The sequence below is a fragment of the Taeniopygia guttata genome, chromosome 31, assembly GCF_048771995.1.
Source record: "Taeniopygia guttata chromosome 31, bTaeGut7.mat, whole genome shotgun sequence".
Classification (NCBI taxonomy): domain Eukaryota; kingdom Metazoa; phylum Chordata; class Aves; order Passeriformes; family Estrildidae; genus Taeniopygia; species Taeniopygia guttata.
The window spans coordinates 1,382,857-1,396,577 of record NC_133056.1 but is presented as its reverse complement, the minus strand read 5'-3'; the positions used below and the strand labels follow the sequence as shown (position 1 = coordinate 1,396,577).

General features: G+C 67.1%; 1 protein-coding gene across 1 annotated transcript in view; it reads right to left on the bottom strand.

The window, feature by feature from the left end:
* Positions 1-576: 576 nt before the first annotated feature.
* Positions 577-13,721, bottom strand: part of SPTBN2 (spectrin beta, non-erythrocytic 2) — a 33,837-nt gene continuing 20,692 nt past the window's right edge. The window contains exons 23-35 of the mRNA XM_072920137.1: positions 13,346-13,476; positions 12,641-12,845; positions 11,271-11,645; positions 9,960-10,204; positions 7,829-7,967; positions 7,329-7,413; positions 6,772-6,968; positions 5,986-6,146; positions 5,750-5,828; positions 5,516-5,664; positions 4,389-4,562; positions 2,968-3,010; positions 577-941 (exon numbers count right to left, since the gene is read on the bottom strand). Coding sequence (XP_072776238.1) covers positions 720-941; positions 2,968-3,010; positions 4,389-4,562; positions 5,516-5,664; positions 5,750-5,828; positions 5,986-6,146; positions 6,772-6,968; positions 7,329-7,413; positions 7,829-7,967; positions 9,960-10,204; positions 11,271-11,645; positions 12,641-12,845; positions 13,346-13,476 — 2,205 coding nt within the window. The 3' untranslated portion in view covers positions 577-719. The remainder of the gene's footprint in view (positions 942-2,967; positions 3,011-4,388; positions 4,563-5,515; positions 5,665-5,749; positions 5,829-5,985; positions 6,147-6,771; positions 6,969-7,328; positions 7,414-7,828; positions 7,968-9,959; positions 10,205-11,270; positions 11,646-12,640; positions 12,846-13,345; positions 13,477-13,721) is intronic.

The window sequence follows — 13,721 nt, the reverse complement described above, 5'->3', positions numbered from 1 at the left end:
CTGGGAGCCAAACTGGGAGCGGTGGGAGCCGTACTGGGAGCGGTGGGAGCCGAACTGGGAGTGCTGGGAGCCGTACTGGGAGCGCCCGGGGTATTGGGGGCGCTGGGGGTATTGGGAGCACTGTCGGCGCTGGAGGTACTGGGGGCACTGGGGTCCGTACTGGGAACGCTGGGAGCGCGGAGGTTCCTACTGGGGGCACTGGGAGCTCTGAAGTGCCCCGCGCTGCCCGTTGTCGAAACCTCCTTCCATCCTAAACCGGCCCATCCCATCCCATCCCATCCCATCCCATCCCATCCCATCCCATCCCATCCCATCCCATCCCATCCCATCCCATCCCATCCCATCCCATCCCATCCCATCCCATCCCATCATCATCATCATCATCTCCACCCACACCCCAACTCCAGTCTGCATCCCAAACCCACCACACCCCTATTCAAATCCCACCGCTCCCAGTCCCTCCCAGTCCCTCCCAGTCCCTCCCAGTCCATCCCAGTCCCTCCCAACCCCTCCCAGTTCCCTCCCAGTCCATCCCAGTCCCCCCCCCTCCCCAGCACACTCGGACTCCCCCCAGTCTCTGTCTCATCACTTTATTGGGGTGGGGGCTGCGCGGGGACATCACCGGGACGGGACGGGGGGGATTTGGGGGGGACACTGACCCCCCCCCGCGGGGCGCCCCCCGTGTCCCTCCGTGGCTGCGGGACCCCCCAAAAAATTCTCTACTTGTTCTTCTTGAAGAAGCTGAAGCGTTTCTCCCTCTCTTTGGGCTCGCGGGCCCGGGGGGCTCCCTCGGCCGGGGGGGGCACCGGGGGGAGGCTCAGGGCCCGTGACATCCCCTTGGGGGGACCCCCGGGGACCCCCGAACCCTCCCGGGGACCCCCCGGACCCAGCGCGGCCCCGGCGGCGGCTTCGATCCCCCGGAGCCACAGGGCCATGTCGGCCTGGGGGGGACACGGGGACCGTGGGGACACGGGGGGGACAGGGGACACCCATGGGACACCCGGAGGACACCCAGGGGACACCCGGGGACACCCGGGGGACACCCAGGGAATACCCGGGGACACCCGGGGACACCCAGGGAACACCCGGGGACACCCAGGGAACACCCAGGGACACCCAGGGCACACCCAGGGACACCCAGGGGACACCCAGGGGACACCCGGGGACACCCAGGGAACACCCAGGGAACACCCGGGGACACCCAGGAACACCCGGGGACACCCAGGGGACACCCGGGGACACCCAGGGACACCCAGGGACACCCAGGAACACCCGGGGACACCCGGGAACACCCAGGGGACACCGGGGGACACCGGGGGACACCCAGGGGACACCCAGGGGACACCCAGGGGACACCCAGGGACACCCAGGGACACTCAGGGACACCCGGGGACACCCAGGGGACACCCAGGGGACACCCAGGGACACTCAGGGACACCCGGGGACACCCAGGGGACACCCAGGGACACCCAGGGAACACCCAGAGGACACCCGGAGGACACCCAGGGACACCCAGGGGACACCCAGGGAACACCCAGGAACACCCGGGGACACCCAGGGACACCCAGGGGACACCCGGGGACACCCAGGGGACACCTGGAACACCCAGGGGACACCCAGGGACACCCAGGGGACACACGGGGACACCCGGAGGACACCCGGAGGACACCCAGGGACACCCGGGGACACCCAGGGGACACCCAGGGGACACCCGGGGACACCCAGGGACACCCAGGGACACCCAGGGAACACCCAGGGAACACCCGGGGACACCCAGGGGACACCCAGGGACACCCAGGGACACCCAGGGGACACCCGGGGACACCCGGGAACACCCAGGGGACACCCAGGGGACACCGGGGACACCCAGGGACACCCAGGGACACCCAGGGACACCCAGGGGACACCCGGGGACACCCAGGGGACACCCAGGGACACCCAGGGACACCCAGGGGACACCCGGGGACACCCGGGAACACCCAGGGGACACCCAGGGGACACCGGGGACACCCGGGAACACCCAGGGGACACCCAGGGGACACCCAGGGACACCCAGGGGACACCCAGGGGACACCCAGGGACACCCAGGGAATACCCAGGGCACACCTGGGGACACCCAGGGACACCCAGGGGACACTCGGGGACACCCAGGGACACCCGGAGACACCCAGGGGACACCCAGGGAACACCCAGGGGACACCCGGGGACACCCAGGAACACCCGGGGACACCCAGGGGACACCCGGGGACACCCAGGGAACACCCAGGGGACACCCAGGGGACACCCAGGGACACCCAGGGACACCCGGGGACACCCAGGGACACCCAGGGGACACCCAGGGACACCCAGGGGACACCCGGGGGCACCCAGGAACACCCGGGGACACCCAGGGGACACCCGGGGACACCCAGGGGACACCCAGGGCACACCCGGGGACACCCGGGAACACCCAGGGGACACCCGGGGACACCGGGGGACACCCAGGGGACACCCGGGGACACCCAGGGAACACCCAGGGGACACCCAGGGACACCCAGGGGACACCCGGGGACACCCGGGGACACCCAGGGAACACCCGGGGACACCCAGGGAACACCCAGGGGACACCCAGGGATACCCAGGGGACACCCGGGGACACCCAGGGGACACCCGGGGACACCCAGGGACACCCAGGGACACGCGGGGACACCCAGGGCACACCCGGGGACACCCAGGGAACACCCAGGGGACACCCAGGGATACCCAGGGGACACCCGGGGACACCCAGGGGACACCCGGGAATACCCAGGGCACACCCAGGGACACCCAGGGACACCCAAGGGACACCCGGGAACACCCAGGGGACACCCAGGGACACCGGGGGACACCTCAGGGACACCCAGGGGACACCCGGGGACACCCAGGGAACACCCAGGGACACCCAGGGACACCCAGGGACACCCAGGGGATGGGGGGTGAGGGTCTCACCTCATCCTTAGCCTGGAACAGGAATTCCTTCCCATCGCTCAGCCTGGGGGGGGGAAGGGGGGGCCGGGATCAGCCTGAGGGGGGCCGGGACTCCCCCCCAGCCCCTTTGAGACCCCCTCGTGTCCCCCCATTTTTACCCCATTTTCCTCTGCACTTTTCCCCCATTTTTCCCCCGTTTTTCTCCCCTCTCCTCCCTATTTCCCCCCATCTCCCCAATCTTCCCCCACATTTTTCCCCCATTTTCCCCAATTTGCCCCTATTCTTTCCCCATTTTTGCCCCCAATTTCCTCACATTTCCCCCCATTTACCCCCATTTCTCCCCCAATTTCCCCTCTATTCTCCCCCCCATTTTCCCCTTATTTTCCCCCCAATTTTCCCCAATTTGCCCCCTATTCTCCCCCATTGTCCCCCCAATTTCCCCCCATTTTTGCCCCATTCTTCCCCTATTTTCCCCCATTCTACCCCAAATTTCCCCCATTCTCCCCGCAATTTCCCCCCATTTTCCCCCTGTGCTCCCCCCAATTTTCCCCCTATTCTCCCCCCATTCTCTCCCGAATTTCCCCCCAATTTCCCCCCATTCTCCACCCATTTCCCCACATTTATCCCTTATTTTCCCCCGTTTTCCCCCAATTCTCCCCCATCTTCCCCCAAATTCCCTCCATTCTTGTCCCATTCTCCTATAATTTTTCCCCCATTCTCCCCCCACTTTCCCCCCATTCTCACCCCAATTTCCCCCATTTCCCCCCTATTCTCTCCCCATTTTCCCCCCAATTTTCCCCCAATTCTCCCCCCATTTTCCTTCCATTCTTCTCCCATTCTCCCATAATTTTCCCCCTATTCTTCCCCCATTCTCCCCCCACTTTCCCCCCATTCTCCCCTCAATTTCCCCACATTTTCCCCCTGTTCTCTCCCCATTTTCCCCCCACTCTCCCCCCAATTTTCCCCCATTCTCCCCCCACTTTCCCCCCATTCTCCCATCAATTTCCCCACATTTTCCCCCATTCTCTCCCCATTTTCCCCCCATTCTCCCCCCAATTTTCCCCCATTCTCCCCCCACTTTCCCCCCATTCTCCCCTATATTTCCCCACATTTTCCCTCTATTCTCTCCCCATTTTCCCCCATTTCCCCCCCATTTTACCCCCCATTCTCCCCCCAATTTCCCCCCATTCCCCCCCAATTCTCACCCCCATTCCCCCCCCCAATTTCCCCCCATTCCCCCCCAATTCTCACCCCCATTCCCCCCCCATTCTCCCCCCATTTCCCCCCCCATCTCCCCCATTCTCTCCCCCATTCTCTCCCCCATTCTGCCCCCCATTCCCCCCAAGTTCTCCCCCAATTTCCCCCCATTTTCCCCCCATTCTCCCCCCAATTCTCACCCCCATCTCCCCCCATTTCCCCCCCATCCCCCCATCTCCCCGTACCCCAGCCTGAAGACGTGTTTGCGTTTGCGGTAGGCGGTGGCCGGTTGGCAGCGGGCGCCGCGCAGGGGGGTGGGGGTCTCTCCGTGCCACGGGACCCCCGCGCCCGCCCCCCGCGCGTCCTTGAACACGCTCAGGACCCCCCCCCGCAGCACGCAGTACAGGCTCTGCCAGGACCTGGGGGGCACGGGGGGTTCAGGGGACCCCCACCCCCCCAGCGCACAGCCCCTTCCCCCAAAAACTCATTTGGGGCGGGGGTCCCCAAAATGCTGCGGGGGGGCAATAAAAATGTGGGTTTTTCATAGAAAAATGAGGTTTTGGGTTTTTTTTTGGGGGGGGGATTGAATCAAGGGACTTCCCCCCCCGGATTAATGGGAGCGACCCCCAAAATCGGGGAGGGGGGGGTTGAAATGAGATCCCGCCCCCAAAAAGGAAAAGGGGAACAAAAAGAGGAGGAATCTGCCCAAAATTAAAGAAAATCCTCCGTAATGACAGAAAATCCTCCAAAATTACAAAAAATCCTCTAAACTGACAGAAAATCCACCCAAAATCCAAGGGAGCCACCCCCAAATTAAACCCGACCACCCCCAAAATGAGGGGGGAGTCCCAAAAAAGGACCCCAGACTGAAGGAGAAGAGGGGGAGCCCCCAAAATGGGGAGGGGGGGTCAGGATGAATTTGAGTGCCCCCTCCCCAAATCTTGGGGCATGCTGGGCCGTGTCCCCAGGTGTGTCCCCAAGGCCAGGCAGGGTCCCCAAGGTGTCCCCAGGTGTGTCCCCAAGGTCAGACCGTGTCCCCAAGGTGTCCCAGGGTACCCCAGGTGTGTCCCCAAGGCCAGGCCGTGTCCCCAGGTGTGTCCCCAGGTGTCCCAGGTGTGTCCCCAGGTGTCCCAGGTGTCCCAGGTGTGTCCCCAGATGTCCCAGGTGTCCCCAGGTGTGTCCCCAGGTGTACCCATGTGTCCCAGGTGTGTCCCCAGGTGTCCCCAGGTGTGTCCCCATGTGTCCCAGGTGTGTCCCCAAGTGTCCCAGGTGTGTCCCAGGTGTGTCCCAGGTGTCCCAGCTGTCCCAGGTGTGTCCCCAGGTGTCCCAGGTGTCCCAGGTGTGTCCCCAGGTGTCCCAGCTGTCCCCTGACCTGTTGGCCGCTCTCTTCCCGGCCGCCTCCAGCTCCTGTTTCCGGCTCAGGGCCCCCTCGAGGGTCTCGGGTGGGGGGGGGGTTCGGGGGGGCAGCGTGGCCGCCCCCCCCCCCGGGCCGGGCCCCCCGTCCTGCGGCCCTCTGGGGACCTGGGGAGGGGGCCGGGGCTGAGGGGGGGTCCCGCAGAGGGGCCCAGGGGTGACCCCCCGGATTTGGGGGGTCGGGGGGGGTTACCTGGCCCGTGGCGCCGTCGGGGCGGATCCCGTTGAGGGCGGGGGGCTCCGGTGGGCGGCTCTGGGGGGTGGGGGGGGCCCTGGGGGGGGTGGGGACACAGGGGACACCCCCCTGTCACCCCCAGACCCCCCCCATATCACCCCTGACGAGGGTGTCCCCCCAACCCCCCCAAACCCGGGGGTCTCCCAACCCCCCAATGTCCCCCCAGAATCCCCCCCCGCCCCACCCCCCCTCACCTCTGCCCCTCCCCGCCCCCTCCCCCATCCTGGCTCTGGGGGGGCACCACCGCGGGGGTCCCCCCGACTTCGGCCTGCGCCGGGGGGGGCTCGGGGGGCTGCAGCTTCCTCGCCTCCTCCTCCTCCTCCTCCTGCCGCCGCCGCTGCTCCTTCTCCTCCAGCTGGGGGGGTCGGGGGGTCAGGGACACCCCGGTGATGGGGGGGGACACAGGGAGCCCGTGGGGACCCCCCGAGGGCGTGGGGTGACACAGGGTCCCTGTGCCCCCATTTCTCCTCCCCACGTCCCCCTTTGCCCCCTCCCCATTTCCTCCTCATTGCCCCCCATTTCCCCCCCATATCCTCATCCCCACATCCCCCCACGTCCCCCCGATGTCCCCATGTCCCTCTCCCCTTATCCCCCATTTCCCCTCCATATCCCCCCGTGTCCCCATGTCCCCATTTTCCCCCCAACATCCTCCCATGTCCCCCCCATCCCCGCATTTCCCCCGTGTCCCCATTTCCCCATTTCCCCCCCACGTCCCCATTTCCCCCCATGTCCCCCATGGCCTCCATGTCCCCATGTCCCCACTTCTCCCCACATTCCCCCATGTCCCCCCATGTCCTGACATCCCCCCATGTCTCCATGTCCCTCCTGTCCCCCCCACGTCCCCATGTCCCCCATGACCCCCATGGCCTCCATGTCCCCATGTCCCCACTTCTCCCCACATCCCCCCATATCTCCATTTCCCCCCCATGTCCCCACGTCCCCCACATCCCCCTGTCCCCCCCGTCCTGCCGTGTCCCCACCGTGGTCAGCCGGCTCAGGGCAGCGAATCTCTCGTCCCAGGCGGCCGCGGCCTTCTGGAAGCTCTGGTGCCGCTTGAGGAGGGTCTCGGCCTCGGCCAGGCTGGAGCCCAGCTCGGGGGCGCGGGCCAGGGGCTCCCGGCTGGCCAGCCAGGCCTCGGCCGTGGCCGCGTCGCGCCCGAACACCAGCACCTCCAGCACTGCGGCACGGCACTGTCACCGGGGCACCGGGCACGGGGACACCCCGGGACACCCTTGGGACACCCCAGAGCCACCACCAGGCACTGAGAGGGGACACAGGGCACAGGGACACCCCTGGGACACCCCGGAGCCACCCTGGGACACCCTTGAGCCACACCTGGGACATCCCGGGACACCCTTGGGACACCCCTGGGACACCCCGGGACACCCTTGGGACACCCCGGGACATCCCCAGGACACCCCGGGACACCCCTGGGACACCCCTGGGACACCCCAGAGCCACCACCAGGCACTGAGAGGGGACACAGGGGACACGGGGGGGACACGGGGGGGACACGGGGGGCCCTCCCAGTCCTCACCAGTCTGCAGCCACTCCAGCTTGTCCTGCCAGCGCTCCCCGATGTCCCTGCGGCGCTCCTGGAGCTCGGCCAGCTCCTGGGACAGCTGGGGGACAGGGGACAGGGGTGGGGACAGGGGACAGGGGTGGGGACAGGGGACAGGGGACAGGGATGGGGACAGGGGACAGGGATGGGGACAGGGGACAGGGGTTGGGACAAAGATGGGGACACGCTGATTGAGGCAGGGACAGGAACGAGGGGACAAGCTCGGGGACAAGATGGGGACAAGGACACGGGGACAGAGATACAGGAGTGGGATTGGGACACAGGGACGGTGACAGGGACACGAGGGGACAGGGGATGGGGACAGCACCGTGGAGATGAGGATTTGGACGAGGGATGTGGGGCTGGGGACTTGGTGACAGTGACAGGGCTGGAGAGGCGGGGATGAGGACGCAGGGACAGGGTGACACAGGGAGAGGGTGACACGGTGACAGGGTGACACGGTGACAGGGTCCCACCTTGTCGGCCTCGTGGTGGCCGCGCTGCAGCAGCGCCGTGGCCGCGGCCACGCAGGCCCCGAAGGAGCCCTCGCGCGCCTCCAGCTCCGCCCGCAGCCCCTGGTGCTGCTGGATCAGCAGCTCGGCCGCGGTGACATCCCTGCCAGGGGACAGGGACACCGGGCGGTCACCGCGGGGACACCGGGGAGTCACCATGGGGACACCGGTGGCACCACAGGGACACCCAGCTCCGCCTGGGGGCAGCGGGCAGGGCTGGGCCACCAGGGTGGCCGTGGTCACAGCCCCATGGTGAGGTCACTGCAGTGTCCCCAGGGCTGTCCCCATGTGTGTCCTCATGTCCCTGCATGTCCCCATGTGTCCCCAGGGCTGTCCCCACATTCCTGCGTGTCCCTGTGTCCCCCCTGTATCTCTGTGGTGTCCCCACGTCCCAGCACTGTCCCTGTGTCCCCACAGTGTCCCTGTGTCCCCCTGTCCCCACAGTGTCCCCCTGCCTCCACAGTCTCCTTGTGTCCCTCCCTGTCCCCACAGTGTCCCCATTTTCCCCCCTGTCCCCACAGTGTCCCTGCAGTGTCAGAGTGTCCCCGTGATGTCCTCATGTCCCTCCCTGTCCCCATGGTGTCCCTGTGTCCCCACGGTGTCCCCACAGAGTCCCCACGGTGTCCCCATGTCCCCACGGTGTCCCCATGGTGTCCCCACAGTGTCCCTTCATCCCCACGGTGTCCCCACGGTGTCCCCATGGGGTCCCCTCATCCCCACGGTGTCCCCACGGTGTCCCCAAGGTGTCCCCACGGTGTCCCCTTGTCCCCACAGTGTCCCCACGGTGTCCCCATTGTGTCCCCACGGTGTCCCATCATCCCCACGATGTCCCCATGGTGTCCCCTCATCCCCACGGTGTCCCCATGGTGTCCCCACGGTGTCCCCATGGTGTCCCCATGGTGTCCCCATGGTGTCCCCACAGTGTCCCCTCGTCCCCACAGTGTCCCCACGGAGTCCCCACGCTGTCCCCATGGTGTCCCCTCATCCCCACGGTGTCCCCACGGTGTCCCCACGGTGTCCCCACGGAGTCCCCACAGTGTCCCCATGGTGCCCCCTCATCCCCACAGTGTCCCCATGGTGTCCCCACGGTGTCCCCTCATCCCCACGGTATCCCCTCATCCCCACGGTGTCCCCATGGTGTCCCCATGTCCCCATGGTGTCCCCTCATCCCCACGGTGTCCCCACGGTGTCCCCACAGTGTCCCCTCATCCCCACGGTGTCCCCACGGTGTCCCCTCATCCCCACAGAGTCCCCACGGTGTCCCCACGGTGTCCCCATGGTGTCCCCTCATCTCCACGGTGTCCCCACGGTGTCCCCACGGTGTCCCCATGGTGTCCCCACAGTGTCCCCATGTCCCCACGGTGTCCCCACGGTGTCCCCATGTCCCCACGGTGTCCCCATGTCCCCACGGTGTCCCCACGGTGCCCCCATGTCCCCACGGTGTCCCATCATCCCCACAGTGTCCCCATGTCCCCACAGTGTCCCCACGGTGTCCCCACGGTGTCCCCATGTCCCCACGGTGTCCCCACAGTGTCCCCTCATCCCCACGGTGTCCCCACGGTGTCCCCACGGTGTCCCCACGGTGTCCCCACAGTGTCCCGGTGTCCCCACGGTGTCCCCACGGTGTCCCCATTGTGGCCCCACGGTGTCCCCACGGTGTCCCCTCATCCCCACGGTGTCCCCACGGAGTCCCCACGGTGTCCCCACGGTGTCCCCACGGTGTCCCCATGGTGCCCCCACGGTGTCCCCTCATCCCCACGGTGTCCCCATGGTGCCCCCACGGTGTCCCCACAGTGTCCCCTCATCCCCTTGGTGTCCCCACAGAGTCCCCACGGTGTTCCCATGTCCCCATGGTGTCCCCATGGTGTCCCCATGGTGTCCCCATGGTGTCCCCATGTCCCCACGGTGTCCCCTCATCCCCACGGTGTCCCCACGGTGTCCCCACGGTGTCCCCTCATCCCCCCGGTGTCCCCACAGTGTCCCCACGGTGTCCCCTCATCCCCACAGTGTCCCCACGGAGTCCCCACGGTGTCCCCACAGTGTCCCCACGGTGTCCCCTCATCCCCACGGTGTCCCCACGGTGCCCCGGTGCCACCTGGGCCTCTCTCGGGCCTGCAGCTGCAGGTGCACGCCGTCCATCCAGAGGCGGAGGTCGCGGGCGGCGCGCAGGAAGCGGAACTGCTCCACGCTGTCCCCAAGCAGGCGGCGCCGGCGCTGGCAGCGCCCGCGGAGCTCGGCCCAGGCCGCGGCCACCGCGCCCTCCTGCGCCCGCAGCTCCTCGGCCCGCGGGCCCGCGTACGCTGCGGCCAGCCGGCCCGCGGCCTCCTGCACGGCTGTCACCTGGGGGGGACAGGGGACATGGGACAGGTGTGACATGGCACAGGTGTGACATGGGACAGGTGTGACAGCCGGCCCGCAGCCTCCTGCACGGCTGTCACCTGGGAAAAGGTGTGACAGGGGACAGGTGTTACAGCCGGCCCGCAGCCTCCTGCACGGCTGTCGCCTGGGGACAGGTGTGACAGGTGTGACAGGTGTGACAGGTGTGACAGGGGACAGGTGTGACATGGGACAGGTGTGACATGGGACAGGTGTGACAGGTGTGACAGGTGTGACATGGCACAGGTGTGACAGGTGCGACAGGCATGACATGGGACATGGGACAGGTGTGACATGGGACAGGTGTGACATGGGACAGATGGGACATGGGACATGGCACAGGTGTGACCTGGGACATGGGACAGGTGTGACATGGGACAGGTGTGACATGGGACATGGAACAGGTGTGACATGGCACAGGCGTGACAGGTGTGACAGGTGTGACATGGGACAGGTGTGACATGGCACAGGTGTGACAGCTGCAACAGGTGTGACATGGCACAGGTGTGACAGGTGCGACATGGGACATGGGACAGGTGCGACAGGTGTGACATGGGACATGGCACAGGTGTGACAGGTGCGACAGGTGAGACATGGGACAGGTGTGACAGGTGTCACAGGTGTGACATGGCACAGGTGTGACATGGCACAGGTGTTACAGGTATGACAGGTGTGACATGGCACAGGTGTGATATGGCACAGGTGTTACAGGTATGACAGGTGTGACATGGCACAGGTGTGACATGGGACAGGTGTGACATGGCACAGGCGTGACAGGTGCGACAGGTGTGACATGGCACAGGTGTGACATGGGACAGGTGTGACATGGCACAGGCGTGACAGGTGCGACAGGTGTGACATGGGACAGGTGTGACATGGGACATGGGACAGGTGTGACATGGCACAGGTGTGACATGGGACATGGGACAGGTGTGACATGGCACAGGCGTGACAGGTGCAACAGGCGTGACATGGCACAGGTGACACACCCCACTCACAGCCACCTCCTGCGGCACAGCGTGTCCCTCACCTGCGCGCTCAGGGCCTGCACGTCGTGCTCGAAGGCGCGGTGCTGCCGCTCCAGCCCCTCGGCCGCGCGCAGGTCGCGGCCCAGCTCCTCGGGCAGCTGCCGGGCCTTGGCGCGGAGCTGCGCCAGCACCTGCCGCGCGTCGCGGCGGAAGCGCTGCAGCTCGTGCGCGGCCGCCAGCTCCTGCGCCCGCGTGGCCACCAGCTCCAGCAGCTCGGCCCAGGCCTCGTTCAGCCCCGCCTGCCACTGCGCCACCGCCGCGCGCTCGGGGTGGCCCCCGGAGATCAGCGCCGCCGCCGCCGCGTTGGCCGCGTCCACCCGCTCCTGGCCCAGCCCACCCGTGTCCCGGGAGAACTCGCGGAACTTGTCCCGGAGCAGCTGCGGGGACACGGGGAGCGTCAGGGGGACAGGGGGACACGGGATGGGTCAGGGGGACAGGGGGACATGGGACAGGGGACAGGGGGACAGGGGGACACGGGACAGGGGGTCAGGGGACACGGGACAGGGGTCAGCAGGACAGGGGGACATGGGACAGGGGGTCAGGGGACACGGGACAGGGTCAGGGGACAGGGGGACATGGGACAGGGGCAGGGGGACGGGGACATGGGTCAGGGGTCAGCAGGACGGGGACAGGGGGACATGGGTCAGCAGGACAGGGGGACATGGGTCAGGGATAGGGGGTCAGGGGACACGGGACAGGGTCAGGGGACAGGGGTCAGCAGGACAGGGGGACAGGGGGACATGGGACAGGGTCAGGGGACAGGGGGACATATGTCAGGGATAGGGGGTCAGGGGACATGGGACAGGGTCAGGGGACATGGGTCAGGGGACAGGGGGACAGGGGGACATGGGACAGTGTCAGGGGACAGGGGGACATAGGTCAGGGATAGGGGGTCAGGGGACATGGGTCAGGGTCAGGGGACAGGGGGACACGGGACAGGGGGACACGGGACAGAGATAGGGGAACAGCGATAGGGGGTCAGGGGACATGGGACAGGGTCAGGGGTCAGCAGGACAGGGGGACAGGGGGACATGGGTCAGGGGTCAGCAGGACAGGCAGACACGGGACGGGTCAGGGGGACAGGGGGACATGGGACAGGGATAGGGGGACAGGGGGACACGGGACAGGGGGTCAGGGGACACGGGACAGGGGTCAGCAGGACAGGGGGACATGGGTCAGGGATAGGGGGTCAGGGGACACGGGACAGGGTCAGAGGACAGGCGGACATGGGTCAGGGGTCAAAAGGGTCACCTGGCACTGAGGTGACACAAGGAATCCTCAGTGTCACAGTGCCCGTGTCCCCCTGTGTCCCCCCATGTCCCCTCAGTGTCACAGTGCCCGTGTTCCCCCGTGTCCCCCCGTGTCCCCTCACCGTGACGTGCTCAAAGTCCTGCCCCAGCTCCCGGGACGCCGCCACCACCTCTCGCTCCGAGATCCACTGCTCCAGGTCGTCGAGGTCGCGGCGCAGCTGGCACAGCCGGTGGTGGCCCTGCAGGGTGGCCCTGCGGTCCCCGGCCAGGTGACACAGCCCCGCGTAGAGACGCTGCAGCTGCGCCGCGCGGGCACGGAGCCGCTCGCTGCACGGGGGACAGCGGTGTCACCTGGGGGCTGCGGTGTCACCCAAGGGACACGGGGACAGCGGTGTCACCGGGGACAGGGGACAGCGGTGTCACCTGAGGGCTGCGGTGTCACCCGGGGGCTGCGGCGTCACCCAGTGGACAACAGTGTCACCCAGGGAGCTGCGGTGTCACCCAAGGGACACGGGGACAGCAGTGTCAGGGGACAGGGGACACAGGGACAGCAGTGTCACCCAAGGGACAAGGGACAGAGGTGTCACCCGGGGGGCTGCGGTGTCAGCAAGGGGACATGGGGACAAATGAACATCGGGAACAGGGGACAGCGGTGCCAGGGGACATGGGGACATCGGGGGACATGGCGACAGGGGACACAGGGACCTCAGGGGACAGCGAGCGCTGGGACAGGGCTGTCAGGGGACACGCTGGCCATGCACACAGCAGCCGGGGTGTCCCCAGGGTGTCCCCAGGGTGTCCCCAGCGTGTCCCCAGCGTGTCCCCACCCGTCGGGGTGGCCGCTGGCCGCCATGGCCCGGCCCTGCTCGGCCAGCAGCTCCACGGTGCCGCCGTAGTCGCGCAGCTCCTGCTCCAGCCCCAGGTGCCGGCTCAGCATGGCCTGGGCGCCCGGCTCGTCCTGGGGACACCGCGGCCATCACGGGGGTGTCCCCACCCCCAGAGACCCCCCAGCTGCTCCTTTGGGTGCCACTGAGCCCCATAGACCCCCCCCCAAATCCCCTCTGACTCTCCCTGACCCCCAGAGATCCCCTATAGCACCCCCATAGACCCCCCTGAGCCCCTCAGAGACCCCATAGAGACCCCACAGGAACCCCAGAAACCCCCCAGAGTCCCCTCACAGACCCCTCAGCTCCCCCTCTAACT